General features: G+C 38.7%; 1 protein-coding gene across 5 annotated transcripts in view; it reads right to left on the bottom strand.

Annotated features, from left to right (window-relative positions):
• The window catches only part of AVL9 (AVL9 cell migration associated), an 88,441-nt gene that overhangs the window by 20,166 nt on the left and 44,072 nt on the right, over positions 1 to 24,203 (bottom strand). For all 5 annotated transcript variants that reach the window (XM_003270509.4, XM_030796324.1, XM_030796325.1 and 2 more), the window contains exons 3-10: positions 23,692 to 23,777; positions 19,609 to 19,680; positions 17,132 to 17,221; positions 16,262 to 16,328; positions 14,816 to 14,856; positions 13,991 to 14,029; positions 9,944 to 10,013; positions 8,469 to 8,995 (exon numbers count right to left, since the gene is read on the bottom strand). In XM_003270509.4, coding sequence (XP_003270557.2) covers positions 8,469 to 8,995; positions 9,944 to 10,013; positions 13,991 to 14,029; positions 14,816 to 14,856; positions 16,262 to 16,328; positions 17,132 to 17,221; positions 19,609 to 19,680; positions 23,692 to 23,777 — 992 coding nt within the window. The remainder of the gene's footprint in view (positions 1 to 8,468; positions 8,996 to 9,943; positions 10,014 to 13,990; positions 14,030 to 14,815; positions 14,857 to 16,261; positions 16,329 to 17,131; positions 17,222 to 19,608; positions 19,681 to 23,691; positions 23,778 to 24,203) is intronic.

A 24,203-nucleotide genomic window follows, 5' to 3' on the forward strand; every position in this document is an offset into this window, starting at 1 on the left:
TCACGGCACTCCAGCCTGGGTGACAAGGGCAAAAAACTGTCTCAAAAAAATAAATAAATAAAAATAAAATAAAATAAAAATAAAGGGCAAAAATGGGCACATTCTGCTACCGTTTGTAAAAAGGGAGGGGAAAATATGCATTTGTTTCTGCATAGAATACCCCCAGAAGAAAACATAAGACAGTGACAATGTTGGCTGCCACTGGAGAAGGCTGCTGGATAGCAGGGGATGGAATGGAAGGGAGACTTTTTATTAGCGATGCTTTGAAATCTTTCAAATATTGAACTATGTGGAAACATTACATATTCATAAAATTATTTAAAATAGTTCAAAATAGCTTTAAAATTGTAGCATTACTTGCTAGGTGTGGTGGCTCATGTCTGTAATCCCAGCACTTTGGGAGGCCAAGGTGGGCAGGCTGCTTGAGCTCAGAAATTTGAGACCAGCCTGAGCAACACGGTGAAACTCCATTTCTACCAATAATACAAAAATTAGCCGGGTATGGTGGCCTGCGTCTGTGGTCCCAGCTACTCAGGAGACTGAGGTGGGAGGATCCCATGAGCCTAGGAGGTCAAGGCTGCAGTGAGCTGAGATCACACCACTGCTCTCCAGCCTGGGTGAAAAGCAAAACTCTATCTCAAAAACAAACAAAGTTACAAATAAAATGAAACTTAAGGGAATTATAAATTAAGTCATCTTTTGGGGGAGGCAATTGTGTATTTTTTTAAAAAGTACCAGATACAATAAAAGCCAAATAAAGAAATGGCTACTGCTCTTTAAAAAAGTTTTAAGACTCAGCAAAACAGAACAATACTTGAAATAATCTTCCCTATCTCTCAAACACTAAAAGTCACATTTATTTATTTATTTTTTGAGATGGAGTCTCACTCTGTCGCCCAGGCTGGAGTGCAGTGGCGTGATCTCGGTTCGCTGCAAGCTCCGCCTCTCGGGTTCACGCCATTCTCCTACCTCAGCCTCCTGAGTAGCTGGGACTACAGGCGCCCACCACCATGCCTGGCTAATTTTTTTTTTTTTTTTTTTTGTATTTTTAGTAGAGATGGGGTTTCACCGTGTTAGCCAGGATGGTCTCGATCTCCTGACCTCGTGATCTGCCTGCCTCGGCCTCCCAAAGTGCTGGGATTACAGGCGTGAGCCACCGCACCTGGCCAAAAGTCACATTTATTTGGCCACAGATTGAGGTAACTTTTTAAAAAATTAAAACAATTTTATTTTTATTCTCGATCCCCGGTGCTTCATTTGACTAGCCTTAAACATTATTATTATTATTTTGGCTGGGTGTGGTGGCTCACACCTGTAGTCCCAGCTACTTAGAAGGCTAAGGCAGGCAGACTGCTTGAGCTCAGGAGTTCAAGACCAGCCTGGACAATGTGATGAAACCCCATCTCTACAAAAAATTAGCTGGGCGTGGTGGCAGGCGCCTGTAGTCCCAGCTACTTGGGAGGCTGTGGTGGGAGGATCACTTGAGCATGGGAGGCGGAGGTTGCAGAGAGCCGAGATTGCACCACTGCATTCCAGGCTGGGCAAGAGTGGTGAGACCCTGTCTCAAAAAAAAAAAAAGATTAAAAAAAAAATTAAAAATTTTTAAAAATAATAATAATTTGCTGAGATGAGCTCTTGGTCTTTTGGCCAGGCTGGAGTGCACTGACATGACCATGGCTCACTGCAGTCTTGACCTCCTGAGCTCAAGTGATCCTCCCACCTCAGCCTTCCAAGTAGCTGGGACTACTGGCACATGCCACCACACCCAGCCTTTTTTTTTTTTTGGAGGGCAGTGGCACCATCTCGGCTCACTGCAACCTCCGCCTCCTGGGTTCAAGTGATTCTCCTGCTTCAGCATCCTGAGTAGCTGCGACTACACGCGTGTGCCACCACACCCAGCTAATTTTTGTATTTTTAGTAGAGATGGGGTTTCACCATGTTGGCCTGGATGGTCTTGATCTCTTGACCTCAGGTGATCTGCCCGCCTCGGCCCCCCAAAGTGCTGGGATTACAGGCATGAGCCATCGCACCTGGCCCCAGCTAATATTTTAACTTTACTTAGTATGAGTTGAGGTCTCACTGTGTTGCTCAGGCCGGTCTCAAATTTCTGAGCTCAAGTGATTCTTCTGCCTTGGCTGTTTTAAAGTTTTTTAATCGACAATAATTGCATTGAGGTAATTTCTTTCTTTTTTTTTTTTTTGAGACGGAGTTTTGCTCTTGTTGCCCTGGCTGTAGTGCAATGGCGCGATCTCCACTCATTGCAACCTCTGCCTCCTGGGTTCAAGCGATTCTCCTGCCTCAGCCTCCCAAGTAGCTGGGATTACAGGCATGTAATCCCACCGCCACACCCAGCTAATTTTGTATTTTTAGTAGAGACGGGTTTCTCCATGTTGGTCAGGCTGGTCTCGAACTCCCGATCTCAGGTGATCCGCCTGCCTTGGCCTCTCAAAGTGCTGGGATTACAGGCGTGAGCCACCACGCCCAGTCGCATTGAGGTAATTTCTAAATAGAGTTCCATTATAGTGACTCAACTAATTTTACTAAATAATGGAAATAATCTCATAACTAGAAAAGAGGGAGAAAGTTGATGCATGAGATTAAGTCAGGTGGGACTCCGAGCTCCAAGGGCTCCAGTCCTTTCTGGCCAGTCCTCCACTAACTATTTTGCTCCAATGTGCAGCCAATTCCAGAACACTTTCAGTAACAAGATGGGAAGACTTAGAGAAGAATGGAAGAAAAGCCCTCAGGATTGTCTTTTCACAGCAGAAAATAGCTACTGTATCTTCCTCTTTATCTTTTTTTCCACTTCCCTCATTCCCCTTCAATGTTCCTCTGGTTAGAAAGTGATGGAGCAGCATAGCATAAATATTACACAGGCACAAATCATCCTCTAATTTTCCTACTTCTCCTTCAGTGTCCCAGTTGCCTTCCCATCACCCTATGGGCAGCCTACCCCACAGTTGCCTCTAGCCCCACCTCTTCTTCCTTAGCAGCTGTTTCTTCTCTACACTTCCTGAATCAGCTCTCAGGCTTTCCTGAGAAGCATATTTTAGAAGCTAGTATTGACAGCATTTACATAGTAAGCATCCTCTCTGAAACTGACATGAAAGGCATCAACCTCAGGCAAGTTCAAGTACCAGAGAGAGGATTAGAAAGTTGGGAAGCTGAAGACTTTCTTCTGGAAATAATTGTTTTATTATGTAGAAATTTGTTTCCATTTATTCATATGATAACCACTCTACTTCAGCAATATTCCCCAGGCACCCAGGCTTCTCTCCGGCTGTTTCTAAAATTACTTTTCAAAATGTTTTGCCAACCTAATTCCTTCTGTACAAGGATTTTAAGATCTTCAAGAGAAAAAAGCCTAAAGACAATTCGGTTTTAAGAATATTTTATATTCCAAAGTTACTGACATGAAAAAGTCAGCATTGGCATTTAAAACTGTGATTAAAGAAATTAGATTTTCATCCAAACACTCAAAAACATAAAACCAAAAAGACAACTATTTTATAGGGATGTTAGTAAGCCCATCATGTATTTAATACTGATACTGTATACGGCACACAAATCTAATATTCCGCTAAATATGCTTTATTGACAAGACACAAAATACATCTTTACATTGCTTTAATTTGTCAGCAACCTGACAAAACCAAAATCCCTCTCCAGTTAATTTCCCTCTTGATATCTTCACAATAGTAAAAATTAAGAGGGCAGGTCGGTGAAATAGCAAAGTCAGGGCTCTGAAAGGTACAGGAAGTCATAACACAGCTCAGAAAGCCCACAATTTGTGGCTACTTGCTTTACCAGTAGTCTGAGAAACCCGAGTTTTCTCCCCAAGTTCTTAAATTCCAGTTTTAAGAAACTGCATTGATTTAATCATGAAATCAGTTAAGAGAATTTCCGAATCCCAAGCAGGTTACAAAATGAAGAAAGATGGCATTCTGCTTTAACTATTCACCAACAATGACTCTGGGCAAGTACATTTTTGCAAAGCTGGGTAAACCCAGAAATAATTTATCGAATAATATAGGAGAGGAATACATACATTGTTCAAGCCAACACTACCCATCTTTCTTTTCCACATAAAGTGGAATATCACTTCATGGATACCAGACAGTATTCAGGGAAAAACAGAATACTTTGTTCTAATAACTGAAAAGGTGGTAGACTGCCTTTCATGGTAGACTACAAGATCACAGATGGCAAGAATTCAGAATCTAGTATGGTGTCTGGCTCATGGAAGGGCAATAAATACAGTTGGTTCTCCACATCCATGGGTTCCCACATACCAGATTCAACCAACCTTGGATTAAAAATATTGAGAAAAATAATAATACTAAATTAACCCCAGCATAGTAACTATTCACATAGCATTTACATTGCATTAGGTATTATAAATAATCTAGAGGTGATTTAAAGTATACGGCAGAGGCAGGGCACAGTGGCTCATGCCTGTAATCCCAGCACTTTGGGAGGCCGAGGTGGGTGGATCACCTGAGATCAGGAGTTTGAGACCAGCCTGGTCAACATAGTGAAACCCTGTCTCTACTAAAAATACAAAAATCAGCCGGGCAGAGTGATTGGCACCTGTAGTCCCAGCTACTCGGGAGGCTGAGGCAGGAGAATTGCTTGAACCTGGGAGGTGGAGGTTGCAGTAAGCAGACATCACGCCACTGCACTCCAGCCTGGGGGACAGAGTGAGACTTTGTCTCAAAAACAAAACAAAACAAAAAAACCATATATGGGAGGATGTGCACAGGTTATATGCAAATATTATGCCACTCTATATAAGTGACTTGAACATTCTTGAATTTTGGTATGGGGGAAGTTCCTGGAACTAATCCCCCATGAATAATGAGGGATAACTATACTTGTAGAATAAGAAATGAAATAGATTTTTTTTTTCTGCTCTACTTTGAAAAACAATTCACAAATAGGTAAAAGTTTTTCCGCAAAGGATGAAAAAAACATCCAAACAATGTAGCTTCCAGAATATGTCTCAGCATCAGTGTAACTTTATTTTTATATAGAGACAGGGTCTTACTCTAAAGCTCAGACTGGAGTGCAGTGGCACAATCATGGCTCACAGCAGCCTGAAAGTCCTGGGCTCAAGAGATCCTCTTGCCTCAGCCTCCCAAGTAGTGGTGACTATAGGCATATGCTACCGTGTCCAGATAATTTATTTTACTTTTTTGTAGAGATGACGTCTTGCTTTGTTGCACAGGCTGGTTTCTAGATCCTGGTTTCAAGCAATCCTCCCCGCCTTGGCCTCCCAAAGTGCTGGGATTACAGGTGTGAGACACTATGTCCAGTCCAGTGTAACTTTTGACCCAGTGAAGTTGACTGCTTCATCTTAATGCATTACTGACATTAAGAAATGATATCCTGAAAAGACTGAATTAAAGATTCAATTTGATTTACTATATTGAGTTTAAGTTATTAAAAAATTTCAAATACATTCTGAATGGTTTTTATAACAAAGTTAAAAAATAGTGTTAGAACAATTAGCCAAAACACTGTTATATTCAAATGAAGTTTACTAATATAAGTACACTTAATAAGTGTATGTGTTAAGTATACTTAGTAAATACATATGTATATTTGTATTTGTTAGTTATAACTTACCTCACTTGTAAGTGATATAAGTTAGACATCTAAGCTTTTTTCTTTTAAAATTGTAGTATTTTAATATATATAGGCACTCTTTTTATTGTACTTCACTTTATTGTGCTTTTTCTAAGCTGAAGGTTTATGGCAACCCTGCAACCATCAAGTCCATCAGTGCCATTTTCCCAACAGCCTGTGCTCACTTCCCTGTCTCTGTCACATTTTGGTAATTCTCACATCTCACACGTTTTCTTTATTACTGTGTTTGTTATGTTGATCTGTGATCCGTGATCTTTGATGTTACTACTGTAATTGTTTTGAGGTGACATGAACCACGCCCACATAGACAGCAAACTTAATAAATGTTGTGTGTGTTCTGGCTTCTTCACTGACTGGCCATTCCTGTCTCTTCCCCTGTCCTCAGGCCTCCCTATCCCCTGAGATGCAGCAATTTTTAATTAGGCCAACTAACAACCCTACAATGGCCTCTAAGTGTTCAAGTAAAAGGAAGAGTCTCACATCTTATTTGAAATCCAAAGCTAGAAATGACTAAGCTTAGTAAGGAAGGCATGTCGAAAACTGAGACAGACAGAAATCTATGCCTCTTGCCCCAAACAGTTAGCCAAGTTGTCGATGCAAAAGAAAAATTTTTGAAGGAAATTAACAGTGCTACTAAAAGTGTTTTTGTTTTTAAACCAGTGAACACACAAATGGTAAGAAAGTGAAACAACAGCCTTATTGCTGATATGCAGAAAGTTTGAGTGGTCTGGATAGAAGATCAAACCAAACAGAACATTCCCTTAAGCCAAAGCCTAATCTAGAGCAAGGCCTTAACTCTCTTCGATTATATGAAAGCTGAGAGAGCTGAGAAGATGCAGAAGTATGAAGCCAGCAGAGTTAGCTCACAATGTTTAAGAAGCCGTCTCTGTAACATAAAAGTGCAAGGTGAAGCAGCAAGTGCTGATGGAGAAGCTGTAGCAAGTTATTCAGAAGATCTAGCTAAGGTCACTGATGAAGGTGGTTACAGATTTTGAATACAACAGATTTTCAATAAAGACAAAACAGCTTTCTATTGGAAGAAGATGCCATCTAGGACTTTTGTAGGTAGGGAAGAAGTCAATGCCTGGCTTTAAAGCTTCAAAGGACAAGATGACTCTTACTGGGGGCTAATGCAGCTGGTGACTTTAAGTTGAAGCCAATGATAATTTACCATTCCCCAAATCCTAGGGCCCTTCAGAGTTATGCTAAATCTGCTGCCTGTGCTCTAGAATGGAAAAACAAAGCCTGGATGACAGCACATCTCTTTACAGCATGGTTTACTGTATATTTAAGGCCACTGTTGAGACCTACTACTCAGAAGAAAATAAAAAAAGATTCCTTTCACAATATTACTGCTCATTGACAATGCACCTGGTCATCTAAGGGCTCTAATGAAGATGTACAAGGAGATTAATGTTTTTTTCATGCTTAGGAACACAATGTTCATTTTGGAGCCCATGGATCAAGGAGTCATTTTGACTTTCACATCTTATTATTTAAGAAACACATTTCATAAGGCTATAGCTGCCATGGATAGTGATTCCTTTGATGGATCTCGGCAAAGTAAATTGAAAGTCTTCTGGAAAAGATTCATTACCCTAGATGCCATTAAGAACATTTGTGATTCACAGGAGGAGGTCAAAATATCAATATTAACAGGAGTTTGGAAGAAGTTGATACCACTCTCATGAATAACTTTGGGGGGTTCAAGACCTTGGGGGAGATTTGGTGGAAACAGCAAGAAAATTAGAAGTGGAATCTGAAAATGTGACTGAATTGCTGCAATCTACTGATAAAAGCTTGAACGGATGAGGAACTGCTTCTTAGGGATGAATAAGGAGAGTGGTTTCTTATGATGGAGTCTGCTCCTAGTGAAGATGTGGTGAATGTTGTTGAAATGACAACAAAGGATTTTTATTCATTTATATTTAAATAAATTAAAAATTATTTAATAATTAATTGTACTTCACTTTATTGTGCTTTTAACATAATTATTATTTAAGTTTTATTCACTTTGTTTTGTTTTTAAAATAATTATTAAATTTTAAATAATAAACATTTATTATTTAAAAAATAATAGAGTCTCCCTCTGTCACCCAGTCTAGAGTACAGCGGTGTGATCACAGCTCACTTTAGCCTCAACCTCCAGGGCTCAACCGAGCCTCCTAATCTCAGCCTCCCAAGTAGCTGGGACCACAGGCACGAGTTACCACATCTGGCTAATCAAACTCCTGGCCTCAAGTGATCCTCCTGCCTCAGCCTCCCAAAGTTTTGGGATTATAGGCATGAGCTACTGTGCCTGGCCTAAAGTATTTTTAAATTAAGATGTGTACATTAAAAAAAAGATATAATGCTACAACGCACTTAATAGACTACAGTATAGTGTAAACATAACTTTTATATGCATTTGGAAACAAAAAAATTCCTGAAACTCGCTTTATCACAGTGTTCTGTAACTGAACCATAGTATCTCTGAGGCGTGCCTGTATTTATTGAGTGCAATCAAGGCTGTCTGGACTTCCTTAATTCTTTAAGGAGAAACCTGAATAATTAAAAATAGACCCAAGAGAGTGATTGTGCATATGACTCATATCTACTAAGTTTCAAAACATTTACCAATCAAAATCCCCTATATACTTCCCTATAGACTTATACTATGGTCACGGATGCCACAGTACTATATATTTGGTATGTACTTTACAGTTTTCAAGGAAATTTTTCCACCTGAAAATGTGTTGAATACCAAAAGTTCAAAAGTTAAACTCTAAAAGGATTTTTCAAATTCTTTAAGGAATTCGATAAAAAATATTACACTTTACCTTTGTGAAGATGGCCAGGGGCATGCCATACTGATCCTCTTCCAAACCTGAAATGAGCCCTGGTATCAGGACTACCTGTCCCGTATTAGCTTGAGGTTGTACAGTAATTGGAAGACTCTCTGAGGGGACAGAGTCCTTTGGAAACATTGTCTGGTCTGATCCCAGTTGTTCCCTTTCTTTCAAGTTGGGGTCCTCTAAGACACTAGGATCCAAAGTTTCCCAGTCACTTTCTGAAGAATCTGGAGATGGGCGAGATGGAGGTTTCAAATATTGATTGGTATCATTGGGTTCCTGCCCTTTGCTGCTGTCTTGGAACAAAGGCTCCTCAGTCTTCATGGCAGCATCTTCTCCATGGTTTCCTGCCATGACTTTCCTGACAGTTCCCAAGTTGGTATGTGAAACGTCAGCAGTGGATGCAGAAACAAAATCATCTGCACATGGGTTACTTTCCTGAAGCCCACCATCTTCAGACATACTCTTCCGGGGTCTATACTGAGAACAGTCACTGAGACCATGTTCAATCATGCCTAAAATATGCAACATTAAAGAACAGCTTGGCTTATAATAATATGGAAGAACCTAAGAGCTATATATTAGTAGACTCTCCTATAAAATTTAATAAGCTATGCTTGTACACATTTTAATTAAAAACAAAAAGAACAGAAAGAAACCCAGACAAAGGAGAAACCTGTTTCCAAAAGGAAAATGTCATATTAAAATAGAAAGGATAAACCTAATGAATTTATGTTTGAAACTTTCTTTTTTTAATTAATTAATTAATTAATTTATTACTATACTTTAAGTTTTAGGGTACATGTGCACAATGTGCAGGTTTGTTACATATGTATCCATGTGCCATGTTGGTGTGCCGCACCCATTAACTCATCATTTAGCATTAGGTATGTCTCCTAATGCTACCCCTCCCCCCTCCCCCCACCCCACAACAGTCCCCAGAGTGTAATGTTCCCCTTCCTGTGTCCATGTGTTCTCATTGTTCAATTCCCACCTATGAGTGAGAACATGCGGTGTTTGGTTTTTTGTCCTTGTGATAGTTTACTGAGAATGATGATTTCCAGTTTCATCCATGTCCCTACAAAGGACATGAACTCATCATTTTTTATGGCTGCATAGTATTCCATGGTGTATATGTGCCACATTTTCTTAATCCAGTCTGTCGTTGTTGGACATCTGGGTTGGTTCCAAGTCTTTGCTATTGTGGATAGTGCCGCAGTAAACATACGTGTGCATGTGTCTTTATAGCAGCATGATTTATAGTCCTTTGGGTATATACCCAGTAATGGGACGGCTGGGTCAAATGGTATTTCTAGTTCTGGATCCCTGAGGAATCGCCACACTGACTTCCACAATGGTTGAACTAATTTACAGTCCCACCAACAGTGTAAACTTTATTTCTAGAAGTTTAGGTTCCAGTACAAGTTAAACAAAAGAAAGAGTAGATACTGCTGTTTGCTTACCTGGAAAAAGGGATAACACAGTCATCAGTGCACCCACCAATTTATTCACTGGAGAAATATAAAAAAGAACCTGGAATGGAGTCAATCAAAATCAAATTAGAAAACCCATGAAGCCATCCATAATGATAACAAATAAAAAAGAAGGAAAAATTCTTTATATAAGAATAACAAGCTGGCTGGGCACGGTGGCTCATGCCTGTAATCCCAGCACTTTGGGAGGCTGGGGTGGGCGGATCACGAGGTCAGGAGATCGAGACCATCCTGGCCAACATGGTGAAACCCCGTCTCTACTAAAATACAAAAACTTAGCCAGGCATGGTGGCACACGCCTGTGGTCCCAGCTACTTGGGAGGCTGAGGCAGGAGAATTGCTTGAACCCAGGCGGCAGAGTTGCAGTGAGCCAAGATCACGCCACTGCACTCCAGCCTGGCTAGAGAGCGAGACTCTGTCTCATAAAAAAAAAAAAAAAAAAAAAAAAAAGAATAACAGCTGCCGGGTGTGGTGGCTGGCTCACACCTGTAATCCCAGCACTTTGGGAGGCCAAGGCGGGCAGATAATGAGGTCAGGAGATCGAGACCAGCCTGACCAACATGCTGAAACCCCGTCTCTACTAAAAATACAAAAATTAGCCAGGCATGGTGGCACACACCTGTAATCCCAGCTACTCAGGAGGCTGAGGCAGGAGAATTGCTTGAACCCGGGAGATGGAGGTTATAGTGAGCCGAGATCATGCCACTGCACTCCAGCCTGGGCAACAGAGCGAGACTCAGTCCAAAAAAAAAAAAAAAAAAAAAAAAGAGTAACAGCTAATAAACATAGAAGTACTAATAGACAAATCACCATTTAGCATCCACCGTGATTTAGGTACAAATTACCAACAGATGCTAAAACTACTGTGAAACAACAGGATAGTCACAATGTCTGAAATTTATCATTCTACAGATTAGCTATTAAGGTGGCAACCACCACCTCAACCAAATGAGCCAACTTCACATCACCAATACTACTACTACAAATAGTTATGGGCCTCCTGATATTATGTCCTGACAGAGACACACCACTACCTGTGTAGGATTCTTGCTAAAAAGGTTTAATCTGAAACTAGCCACAAGAAAACAAACAAATCTCACCCTAGTACACTAGTCTTGATTATTTTTAAAATGCCAGTGTCACAAAATATAGAAAGAAAAGAACAAACAAAAAAAGAGAGAGAGGTGGAAGACCTTTTTGAAATAAAAGAGAGCTAGCAATGCAGTACATGATCCTTGACTGGATCCCAGATTGAAAACAACAATCAGGTCAGGTGTGGTGGCTCACACCTGTAATCCCAGCATTTTGGGAGATTGAGGCAGGAGGATCACTTGAGGCCAGGAATTCAAGACCAGCCTGTGCAACATAGCAAGACTTTATCTCTATTCTTTAAAATAAAAAATTAAATAATAATAAAAAAAGAAAATATCAGCTACAAAGGACATTATCACATCTGGGGAAATTTGAAAATGGACTGTATGTCAGATTTATTATCTCAATGTTAAATTTCCTGAATGTGAAAATGGTATTTTGATTATGTAGGAATATTTTCTTTTTCTTAAGAAATACATCCTGAAGTGTTTATTTAGGAGTGAAGTACCATAATGTCTACAAATTACTTTCAAGGTATTATGATTCAGGGGAAAAAATGAACATATATAAAGGAATATAGACTGGGTGTGGTGGCTCATGCCAGTAATTCCAGCACTGTGGTCCCAGGTACTCAGGAAGCTGAGGTGGAAGAATTGCTTGAGCCTGGCAGTTAGAAGTTGCAGTAAGCCATGATCGCACAACTGCACTCTAGCCTGGGCAACAGAGCTATACCCTGTCTCAAAAAATAAAAAGGAATTCAAAGTGTTCTGTGGCTGGATGGTGATGATGGCTGCATAACATGAATGTACTTAATACCACTGAATTGTACACCTTAAAATGGTTACGATGATAAATTGTATGTTATGTGTATTTTATCACAATTTTAGAAATTAAATAAAAATTTTTGAAACACCACACTAGTATGTTGGGTTCATTTAAAAAAAAAAACTTTATCTTTTTTTCTGTTTGAAGGAGTACTCATTCATTCATTCATTCATTCATTTACTTTGAGATCGAGTCTCGCTCTGTCACCCAGGCTAGAGTGCAGTGGTGTGATCTTGGCTCACTGCAACCTCTGCCTCCTGGGTTCAAGCAATTCTCCTACCTCAGCCTCCCGAGTAGCTGGGACTACAGGCACCTGCCACCATGCCTGGCTAATTTTTGTATTTTTAGTAGAGATGGGGTTTCACCATGTTGGCCAGGCTGTTCTCAAACTCCTGACCTCAAGTGATCCGCCCACCTTAGCCTCCCAAAGTGCTGAGATTACAGGCATGAGCCACCGTGCCCAGCCTGAAGGAATATATATTTCTTATAGAAAAATAGGATACAGAAAAATATTCCCTTTAAAAAAAATAACCTATGTTCTCACCAAACTAGGTTGATATCTTTACTTCCAGTCCCTTTTCAATTAATATATATTCATTTATAAAATTGGGATCATAGGTTTGACATGTTGTAGAGAAACTTTTCTCACTTAACAAGCCATGAAAATCTTTAAAACAATAAAAACATCTTAGTATCTTTTTTATTGTCTGAAATTATATACAACATACAAGATAGTTACTCACTTATAATTTATTATTCTGTGATAGACTCTCTTAGAGCTTTGTGTTGAATTCAGATTAATTTTGGAAAATAGATCTCTAAAAGGAGAATCACTGGGTCAAAGGAATATTTTTAAGGTAATGAACTAAAGTGGATATTGTGCATGGTCGACTCCCCAACATTCTTTCAACCCCTACTCCACTAGGCACAGTAATATGGTATATAAAACTGGCCCAGATCCAAGGATGGCTCCTGATTAGTCTAAACCAAAGGCTGGTGAACTTTTTCTATAAAAGGTCAGATAATTATTTTTACTTTGCGGGCCGTATGGTCTGTCACAACTACTCAACTCTGCCACTACAATGTGAAAGCAGCCATAAACAGCAAGTAAATAAATGGGTCTGATTTCCAATAAAATTTTACGTATAACAATAGGTAGTAGGTCAGATTTGGCCTTGGGACTAAGCCAATCATGGCAAACCCATCCCTTTGTATTAGGGAGTGGTCAGGAACCCAAGTTTAAGCCAACCAGGGCAAACATGTATTTGGCCACAGGAGTAGCCATGTGTGTGGCCTGTAATAGGCCCAAACAAATTGAAGGAAAGAATTATTGTTTTTTTAATTGCTATTTTTTGAGACAGTGGCTCTGTTTGCAGGCTGGAGTGTAGTGGCACGATCTCAGCTCACTGTAATCTCCACCTCCCAGGCTCAAGCCATCCTCCTACCTCAGCCTCCCAAGTAGCTGGGAATACAGGCACATGCCACTCACACCCAGCTGATTTTTGTATTTTTTTGTAGAGATGGGGTTTCTTTCACCATGTTGCCCAGGCTGGTCTCAAACTCCTGAGCGCAAGTGATTGATCCTCCTGCTTCAGCCTCCCAAAGTGCTAGGATTACAGGTGTCAGCCACCGTGCCTGGCCAAGAATTCTTATTAGATTGTTTAGGAGGAGGTATTATTTCTGCCAGCAGTTATGATTGAGGAAGCAAATGACCCAGTTACTGTCGGCAGTTCCCTATACTACCAGGGAAACCAGGCTCTGGAACAAGCTAGCACTGTGCACTGTAGAGCAAAGAGATGGAAAAAACCTAGGCACTTAATTACACTATGGAGCCACTGTGTCAAACCCTGAAATCTAAAGTGAGCCAACACGTCCTATTATTTAAGTCAGTTTAAAATTGAGTCGTCTGTTACCTACAGAAAAGCTGCATTAATTTATATTTCTATGGCAGAGAACAAGAAAATGTGCTTCAGCTCACCACAATGATAGGCAAAAAGTATCTTAATACTTTATCATTAGTTTCAATTTTATGAAATAATGTAAAAAAAAGTCAATAAAAGTTAAATACTCCATCTTTCCTTTCATCCCTTAGGATCGTACCTTTTTTTCAAGAAGAATTAGCTTAAATAGGATTAAGACCTGCAAAAGGAAAAAAAAATGTTGTATTGAAATGAGAGACTCAAGCCTATAATTCATCTTTCCCCCTTCTAAAACATAACCATAATCAGTAATACTAAATACAGCACTTTAAAAAGTACATGAAAAATTATGAACTTATACTGAGAAGTTAAATATTACCTGTGTACTCTTAAATGTGAGAATCACTTAAATCTCTAACTGAAATTATTTTTTCTTGAAGGGGTGGTACCATTTTTGCTTGAAGTATCTGTAAGCTCTTTAAAGGGGACCCTGCTCTTTAAATAAATACTTTATTTCTGGATGTCCAGAGTGTTCACATAGCAGGTACTCAGTAAATGTTTGTTAAATAAATAATCAATGTGTTTATATCCTAGTCAACATCTGCTTTAATAATAAAGATCAGAAGATATAGGTATGCATAGATGTTTTATTGAAAAATGCTCCATTCTCAGGGCAACATATAAAATATTCTGCAAGATAAAAACATGTTTCTTTCCACTCTAATCTCATGATAGATGAAATTGCAAAAACAATAGAAAAAATTACCCTATCCTGCAAAGAAGTAAACAGTATTTGTGCTCTTTTAAATTTCTACAATACAAGCACTACCAACACTTTTAATTTTGTATAGTTATAAAGCCAAGTACATCTTAGAAGAACTAAAGCATGGTATGCCACAATCTGCATTCAATTTAGCACACTGAATTTGGCAGTGAAATGAGCACACTAAGAACAGTGTTGGCCATTTTAGTACTGTACATCATAAATTTAAATAAGGTACCATACCTTGTGTCGAAAATGAAGGACAAGATCTCGAGGTGACAGACCTACAATGTTAACAAAAAAGCTAAACTGTGACTACAATGTAATGTTTTTGCTGAAGAAAGGTTATTTTCCCCTTAACAGAAAGGTTAAAAAAAAAAGGTATATGCAAATATTCAAATATTTATGTAATGTTTGATTAGGTACACATATACTCAGAAACAGTGCTGTTCAGTACAACTTTCTGCAAGGATGAAAATATTTTAAACCTGACTTGTCCAATACAGTAGCCAATACAGAGCAATTGAAATGTGGCATGTGTGACTCAGACAAACTGACTTAAGTTTTATTAAAATTTTATTAATTTTAATCTAACCATAGACAGCTAGCTATAGGTGGCTAGTAGCTACTGTTTTGGACAGTGCAGGTCTAACACATTTTCCCATTCTACAAACATAAACTACACAAGTTTAGAAATGATATAGCTTATATTATAGTGGCAATCAATGATTAAACAACGTTTTTGGTCATGGCACTTCATATATTATTATTTCTGAAACACAGTCTATCATCTGCCTGAAACAACACAGTACAAGAGAAAATAATTTAGACAAAAATATGTTCTCAGAATAGGACCTCATTTATGCAGAATAATAGTTTACATTACACAGAGGATTGCAATCATAAACTACAATTGGCAACTGCATGCTGAAATTGGAATTGAGTGAGCATAAACCACTATGTGATTAAAAAGTTTTAATCACAAAATGGATATTTATTGAGTTGCCCATTGAATATCTTGGCTACCAATGGATATTTTGGGTTGTCAAGATAGTATAAATTAAACAAAAATCCCTAACCTGAAGAATCTTAGAAAAGAGCTGAGCAGCTCTCTCTCTTGCTTCATCTGTTATGATAGGGAATTAAGCTGGTCAGCATTAATGCAAGGAAAAGGAAAAAACAATAAAAATCTTCCATTACTATCCTAAAAGGTAGAAATTCCAGCCTGGGCACTATAGGGATACCTTGTCTCTACAAAAAAACAAACAAAAAACCAGCTACCTGGGAGTGATGGTATGCACCTGTGGTCCCAGCTACTTAGGAGGCTGTGGCAAGAGAATTGCTTGAGCCCAGGAGGTCAAGGCTGCAGTGAGCCATGATCACACCACTGCACTCCAGCCTGGGTGAGAAAATGCTATCCATTTTCAATGATAATTGAGGTAGTTTGTCTCAAAAAAAAAAAAGGCAGAAATTCACCTTGTACGTTAATAGTTGTAAACCTGGTATGTTCTAATACTCTTCTCAGTATAAACACTGGCTAAGAAGATATTTAAGGAAGAAACAGCATCAAATGTTGAAGAAGTTAGATCCCATATAGAGATGTAATTCTAATCAAAGTTTTACATGCAACTCAGTTTGCTAAACAAATAGAAATGAGGGAATCTCTTAACTTGTAAGTCACTTACTTACCAAGATATACTTGGGATCCTTCTAATGAAGCACCTCCCAAGGAACTATTCATATGTTCATAAAGCTCCTATAAAATATAGATTGAATTTACCACATTTTACTATCATTTTAGATCTGAATTAGAAATATATTGATCAGAAAAAAGTTGGTTCCTTAATTGAGGTAGTTTGTTCTGCTAGGCGCTAAATTTAAAAACAATCAAGCCTCTCTGCAACCTTGCCAGTTCTCATTTCTTCTCTTCTGGATATGAGCAGTTTCAGAAGAGATGTGGGCAGTGAGTATGAAAAGCTACTCAGGGTATTCCTTTCTCCTTCTACATTTTAGAGCATGATTCATTCACATAGTGGTATGAATTCCTAGTATAAATTCCCTCTGCTCCCTTGCTAAGTCCCTAGCTGTCCTACTCCCACCAGAATCCAAGAGACATCCATATTCTTTACATGAATGGCAGCACTGAGGAAAACATGCTATCCATTGTCAATAAAATAATCATGTGGTTTTTCTGGTCTATGTATTGGGAACTAGGAACCAGAAACCCAATATATAAAAATACTGTGCAGTTTATTAATAAGATAAGCAAATTTATAGAAGCAATGTCATAGCAAAAGGGCTATTATCCACTAAGAAAAACATTATTGTTAATTATAGTTATTTGTAGTCATTATTTCCTAAAAAAAAAAAAAAAAAAAAAAAAGTTTGGTTAAATTTAGTATTTGGGCAGATTCCTAGTCTGTTTTAATGCAAATGTGTTTTCATATTAGAATGTCTTTCTTAAGGTAATAATTATCCTTCACAGTATTACTGACAATATTTCCTTGATTCATGAGTCTATCTTCAGCCAAACACATCTATAGAGGGGTATAAAGTTACCTTTAGAATGGAAATTTGGGAAAAATCCTTCTCTTCAAAATATGCATGTGTAATGAGCTGAAGTTTTGCTTGAAGTAAACCATACAGAGGCTTAAAGGAAAAAAGAGAAATTACCATTGATTAATAATTGGTTGATAACAGTAAAATTGGTTGATAATAGTAAAACAAACAGAACCCCACAACCTTTTAATTTGAAGAGAACAGGGAGAAAGAAGTTAGTAACTATCGACTTTAGTGCGTATTATTCATAGTTGAAAGCTGTGAAGTCATCTGTTCTTTGGCTGCAAGTGAAAAGTACCTGAAACACTGACAGTACAGTACTTAAGAGTGTGGGCTCAGACTTGCTGGGCCTGGCTCCATCCCTCAGCTCGGGGAATTTAACCTCTCCAGCTCTGCTTGCTGATCTGAACATGGGCATATGAAAATAGTACATCTTACTTGACTGTTTTAAGGATTAAATAACAGGTAAAAGCACTTGGTAAAAAGTATCTGACACACAGAAAGTATCCAAACATTAGCTATTACTATTATATGATTTAAAACATATTCTAATTCTGCACACTGTTTTGCTGGCCTGTAGCGACATTTAATCATCCTTATAACAGCCTGTTTTTACATCTATTTGAACATTCATGATTACATTTAAGTTCATTTCCCTTTTTTGTCCTCTGTAGAGGCTCACAACTAGTTTGTGTCCTTTATCATAATATTGTTTTATATATTTGAGCAAAGTTATCCCTTAATCCTTATTTCTCTATTTAGGATCTTCTACCATTTTCATCTTTTTATTTGTAATGTTCTTTTCTAGATGTTTTCTCATTTCTATGTCCATTTCAGGATGCAATGACCAATGATGTATATATACTCTAATTAATTAAAAACAAGTAATGCTGGAAGAGTCTCTTTCCCAGTATCCCTGTTAATATATCATGATTCCCATCAAAGTATAAAATCATTTATTTTTATACATAGACTTCAATACATAGACCAGAAAAACCACAACCAGATCTTTCTGAGTAAGCTACCCTCTTCCCATCCCTTGTGTCTGCTTTAGAGACAGATAAAACTCGATTTTTTTACCCTAATTTTATCACTTAGTAGTTACATGTCTGTGAGAATTACACATTTTTTCTCTGAGATATGCCTTTATTTATAAAATGAGAACAGTAAATATGTCCCAATATTGTTATAAGGATGGAAATGACAATTACATATAAAAAGCATCTGGTACAGAATTAATGCCTGATATATAGGCACTCAATAAATGGCATCTATTATTATTGTAATCGTCCTTTGAAGAATGATTACTCAGGAAGCCTCTTAACATGTTACACTTCCTTTAATATCTGGTACTTATTCTTCTGTCATCTGGTCCAGTATAAAAAAGCTATTCACTCATGTATATTTTTCAGGCTACTCTTCTCAAAGCTGTGTACAGGAATCAGATGAATAATCGATCAATTTTCTGACAATTTCTTTTATAATAGCCATTCCTTTTCTTTTTTCTTTTTTTGAGACGGAGTCTCCCTCTGTCACCCAGGCTGGAGTGCAGTGGCTGATCTCTGCTCACTGCAACCTCCACCTCCTGGGTTCAAGCGATTCTCCTGCCTCAGCCTTCTGAATAGCTGGGATTACAGGGGCACACCACCATGCCTGGCTTTTTTTTTGTATTTTTAGTAGAGACAGGGTTTCAGCATGTTGGTCAGGCTGGTCTTGAACTCCTGACCTCATGATCTGTCCACCTCGGCCTCCCAAAGTGCTGGTATTAGAGGCGTGAGCCACCACGCCCAGCCACAGCCATTCCTTTTCTAGGATACTATTCTTGCCTTATATGTAAAATTACTTCTTGGAAGAAATATTCTCATCCTCAGAATTTTATTTTGGATAAAATAAGATTTTGGCTGGGCACGATGGCTCATGCCTGCAATCCCAGCATTTTGGAAGGCTGAGGCAGGTGGGTTGTTGAGCTCAGGAGTTTGAGACCAGCCTAGGCAACATGGTAAAACCTCATCTCTACTAAAAATACAAAAATATTAGCCAGGCATGGTAGTGCATACCTGTGGTCCCAGCCACTCAGAAGGCTGAGGTGGGAGGATTGCTTGAGCCTGGGAGGCAGAGGTTGCAATAGCAGTAAGCCAAGGTCACGCCACTGCACTCCAGCCTGGGCAACAGAGTGAGACTCTGTCTCAAAAAAAAAAAAAAAAAAAAAGATTTTGGACAAAATCAAAATGGATAAACCTCATTTTGTTTATGTGTCAACTTACTTTCCAATAGCTATAAGATCTCCTTTCTCTTACCGAGTCTTGGTTAGAGATGCAAATGAAAACTGCTGAAAGGGAAAGAGAATGGGGAGATGCTAGGACATAAATAATTTTAATATGTCATTTAAATCTCTTCTTATTCTAATAGTGCCTTATCCTTCAAGAAAGATCTGCCATGAAGGTTTAACATAATGAACACATTACTTGGTCTCTTACCAGCTTGCTTAGAACACAGACACTTTTCTGAACAGTCTCTCTGGTGATATCTGCTTGCCTTACTTTCAGTGCCTATTATAAACAAAGAGCAATTTATCAGAAATATTTCATAGCAATATTTCAAAAATATTTTTTCAACATAAAAATAGCAATTATATATAAGAAATTTCTTACATTCAGTTAAATTCAAAAAGTTATTTATTAAGACTCTCAGGAAATACTGAGCAAATAAATGTCAGTTTGGGCCTATGTGCCAGAATCTGTGGGAGGCACTGGGAATGTAATAGTGAATGGACAATCCCGAATCTCAAGGAATTTATAATCTGATGGAGAATACTCTATGTATAAGTCACCAGGACCAAATCAACCATTCAATGCAAATCAGTCACTGTTGATTCTGGTTATAAATGGACAGTCCTTTCAGAGACCATTGTTTCTGGTGAGAAGGGGCTAGTTTAAGAGTCGACAAAAGGCCAAGAGCAATGGCTCACGCCTGTAATCTCAGCATTTTGGGAGGCTGAGGTGGGTGGGTCACCTGAGGCCAGGAGTTTGAGACCAGCCTGGCCAACATGGTGAAACCATCTCTACTAAAAATACAGAAATCAGCCAGGTGTGGTGGCACAACCCTGTAATCCCAGCTACTTGGAAAGCTGAGGCAGGAGAATCGCTTGAACCCGGGAGGCAGAGGTTGCAGTGAGCTGAGATCGTGCCACTGCACTCCAGCCTGGGCGAAAGAGTGAGACTCCGACTTAAAAAAAAAAAAAAAAAAAAGAAAAGAAAAGAAAAAAGAGATGACAAAAACAGACAGCTTGTTCTCCAGAGATGGAAGAAATGTCAGCAATTTTGTTAAGTTACTTGGTCCATGTTGCCTGGAAACTTGTATTGGCGCCCAACACCAAACACAAGCACATAATTTATTTCTCAGTGATTGTGAGGATGACTATGTGAGATTTCTACAGTCCTCTACTAGTGGAGAGCAAATCTTGATTTGATTAACCTCAGGCAAGGCTGTGAGGGAAGTAAGAAAGACTACCTCCTCTAGTGTACTGCCTGACACCTTCTTGGATCTGTCCTGAGGACCAAGGGGCCCCCATGTTTTCAACTGATGACTGATGAACAGACTTTAAATTAGCTGTGGAGTAGAATCCTTCCTCCTGATTGGATTCATCCACTGTCTCATCTTCATTCAAAAGGAGTTGAAGTCTTTCTTCCAGGCTCCAATAATTGGTTTATCTGTCTGCTTCTATTGCCTATTATCTATTGAGAAGGATAGCAATCACTGGAAAAATGGGCAACTCTAATGTACTCCTGAGTGGGTCAGAACCAGGGAGTTGGGAGACAGGCAGTATTTAAAGGCTATGCAGAGCACGAGGGCTGTGAAAACAGCACTGAGGGATAAGACCCACTTGGGAGAAATAATTTTACTAGTGCTTACATGACATATGGGTAATAAAAGGTATTAAAAGGAACAGATTTCCAAGAATGAGCAGCAGCTCAATTCATCTCACATGTAAGTATGTAAAGGTAATAGTGTAACAGTGAAATAGCAAAAGAACATAACTAACTACATTTTTTGGGCAGCGTTTCCCTGTTCGTGCACATAGGCAAGGATAATTTTAGAGCACTCAGATCATATGCAAAAATGGCAATCATGCAGGTTTTAAAACCAACTCTGGGATTTAAAAAGTATGTAAACTACGAACTATGTTTTGTTAAAGATTTATAGGAGCATTGTGGCCTGACCAATGACAAAGAAGTATCCAAACTCCTTGGACCCTCGCTGGTACCCAGATGTCTGTGTGTCACCTCTTGATACCAACTTCCTCTTCTTCCCCCTATCCCTTTCCCATAAAAATCCTCCAGCCAGACTGAAAAATTTAAGATGCTACTTTAGAATGCTAGCTCACCATCTAGCTGGCTTTCCAAATAAATCTGCTTTTCCTCCCAGCAACTCTCTCTTGTCTTTTGAGCAGTGTGCAGCCAAACCTGGGTTCGATTACAATAGTATACGAAAACATCAACTGCTCAAAGCTGTCAGGCGAACTCTTACTCTCAGGTTTCTTTTATCTTTTTTTAAAATTTATTATTTATTTATTTTTTGAGACGGAGTCTCACTCTGCCGCCAGGCTGGAGTGCAGTGGCGCCATCTCAGCTCACTGCAGCCTCTGCCCTCCTGCGTTCAAGCAATTCTCCTGCCTCATCCTCCCAAGTAGCTGGGACTACAGGCGTGTGCTGCCACGCCTGGCTAATTTTTTTGTATTTTTAGTAGAGATGGGGTTTCACCATGTTAGCCAGGATGGTCTTGATCTCCTGACTTCGTGATCCGCCTGCCTTGGCCTCCCAAAGTGCTGGGATTACAGGTGTGAGCCACTGGGGCCCAGTCTCTTTTATCTTTATTTTCTCAGCTTCATTGAGGTATAATTGACAAAAATTGTATACATTTAAGGTGTATGTTATTATTTGACATAATATCTTTATCTTTAGATTCAGTCATTCATGACATAACATGGGTGTTCCTGGTTCCAGGCCCTGTGCTTAGAGAGTTATTTCATGGTAGTTACCTACTTTGGGTATCCTGGAATTTACACCTGTAGTTTACATTCAAGTGGGTCAGGGGAAAAATAGACACACAGTCTATGAGTCTAGGTGATGGGTACACAGGTACTCAAGGTACTGGGTTTTAAATTTATCTGCATATTTGAAATTTTCATCATAACAAGTTAGAAAAAGATTTACTAATTATTCACCTGAGGAAGCTTTTCAACTTTTAATTGTCCAGGCTCAAATCCCAGTGATTCTAATTCAGTCATTAGGAGGAAAGGCTAGGTACAGATACTAAAAAGTCTCCAGGTAATTCTGATTAAAAATCATTGTTTTAGAGCAGTGGTTGTCAATCTTGACCATGTAGAGAAATCACCTGGGGAGCTTTTAAAACATTCCCACCTCCCATGTCTAGATCATTAAATCAGAATCTTTTAAAGCTCTCCAGGTGACTGCAATGTGCAGCTGAGATTGAGAACCACTCACTACTTTAGAGTATTAATGACCTTTTGAGAGGAAAGAGCTTTTTGCTCATCAAAATTATCCCCACCACAAAAAAACAGTGCTACACATAAGCAAATCATGAACGGTGGGGCCACCATCTTGGCTTATTTGCATTTATCAATTAGAATTATTATAGTAAGTCAGGCATTAAGCTAGCAGGTAGTTTAAGAATAATCAAGGCTGGGCGCAGTGGCTCACGCCTGTAGAGGCTGAGATGGGCAGATCACTTGAGCTCAGGAGTTTGAGACCAACCTGGGCATCATGGCGAAATCTTGTCTCCATAAAAAATACAAAAATTAGCTGGGCGTGGTGGCACGCACTTGTATCCCAGCTACTTGGGAGTCTGAGATGGGAGGAGGGCTTGAGCTTGCGGTCAAGGCTGCAGTAAGCCAAGATTGTGCCACTGCACTCCAGCCTAGGCAACAGAGTGAGACTCTCAAAAAAAAAAAAAGAAATCTTAGAGATAATTAAGACAACTTATGAGTAGTTGGGAGCCCTGCTAAGCATGTCCCACTACTTCTGAAATGCTGCTTAAAAAAAAAAGCAAGGCACAGTGGTGCACACCTGTAGTCCCAGCTACTCAGCAGGCTGAGGCAGGAGGAGCCCTTGAGCCTAGGAGTTCAAAACCAGCCTGGGCAAAATAGCAAGGCCCTGTTTTTAAAAATTAAAAAAACTAAAAAACACACAAGCGTTACCACTCAATTTTTCTAAGTTATATGCCAAACACTAGAAACAGAAAATTCAAAGACATCTTGAAATGTAAATACAGTATTTAAAAGACAAATAGATAATTTATGTATCACTATCTAAAAACAATGTACAAAATATTATGATACAAATATAAGCATAGCCACCAATGTCAACTTAATACAATGTTTCTGTGAATAAACTGGTACTATTGAAAAAACAGCTACAAATTGTATACAAAAATCTAAAACAACATTACAGGCACCACTGAAAAATAAAGACTGTGTTTCTCTAAGTGTCCAACATCTAAGAAAGGACTTTGGAGTTGTTTTTCACTATTAACTATCATACCTTGGCTTCAATTTGTCGATAGCAAGAGATACCAAATACTGTGGCTCCATTTCCATTTCTGGGTGGCAAGTGAAAAAACACAGTATCTAAGAGATACATAGAAAAATGTAAATAGTGAGGTGAATTACCCTTATTAATAAGTAGTAAAATCTGAAGCTATCATAATGCAGTCATTAACACAAAAATGATGATAAAACAAGGAATCCAAATCATACTTATTTGTAGCACCACAACCAGTGGTTTCCTAGAATTTTTCTCATTGCCTTATGGTAAATACTCATCACAAAAAGCCCAAGAGACTGAATTATAACAGGTCAAACTGAGACTACAATTACAGAAAATACTTAATCTTTAGGGAATCGTTCTAGATGAAAAGAAAGTAGACAGTTATAAATGCCAACAGCAACACATGAAACTTGAATGAATACAAGAAATTTGGGGGACAACTGAGAAAATTTGAACACAGATTGGATGTTAGATAGTATTATGAAATTACTGTTAAATCTCTTAGC

This window comes from Nomascus leucogenys, chromosome 17 (genome assembly GCF_006542625.1).
Source record: "Nomascus leucogenys isolate Asia chromosome 17, Asia_NLE_v1, whole genome shotgun sequence".
Taxonomy (NCBI): Eukaryota; Metazoa; Chordata; class Mammalia; order Primates; family Hylobatidae; genus Nomascus; species Nomascus leucogenys.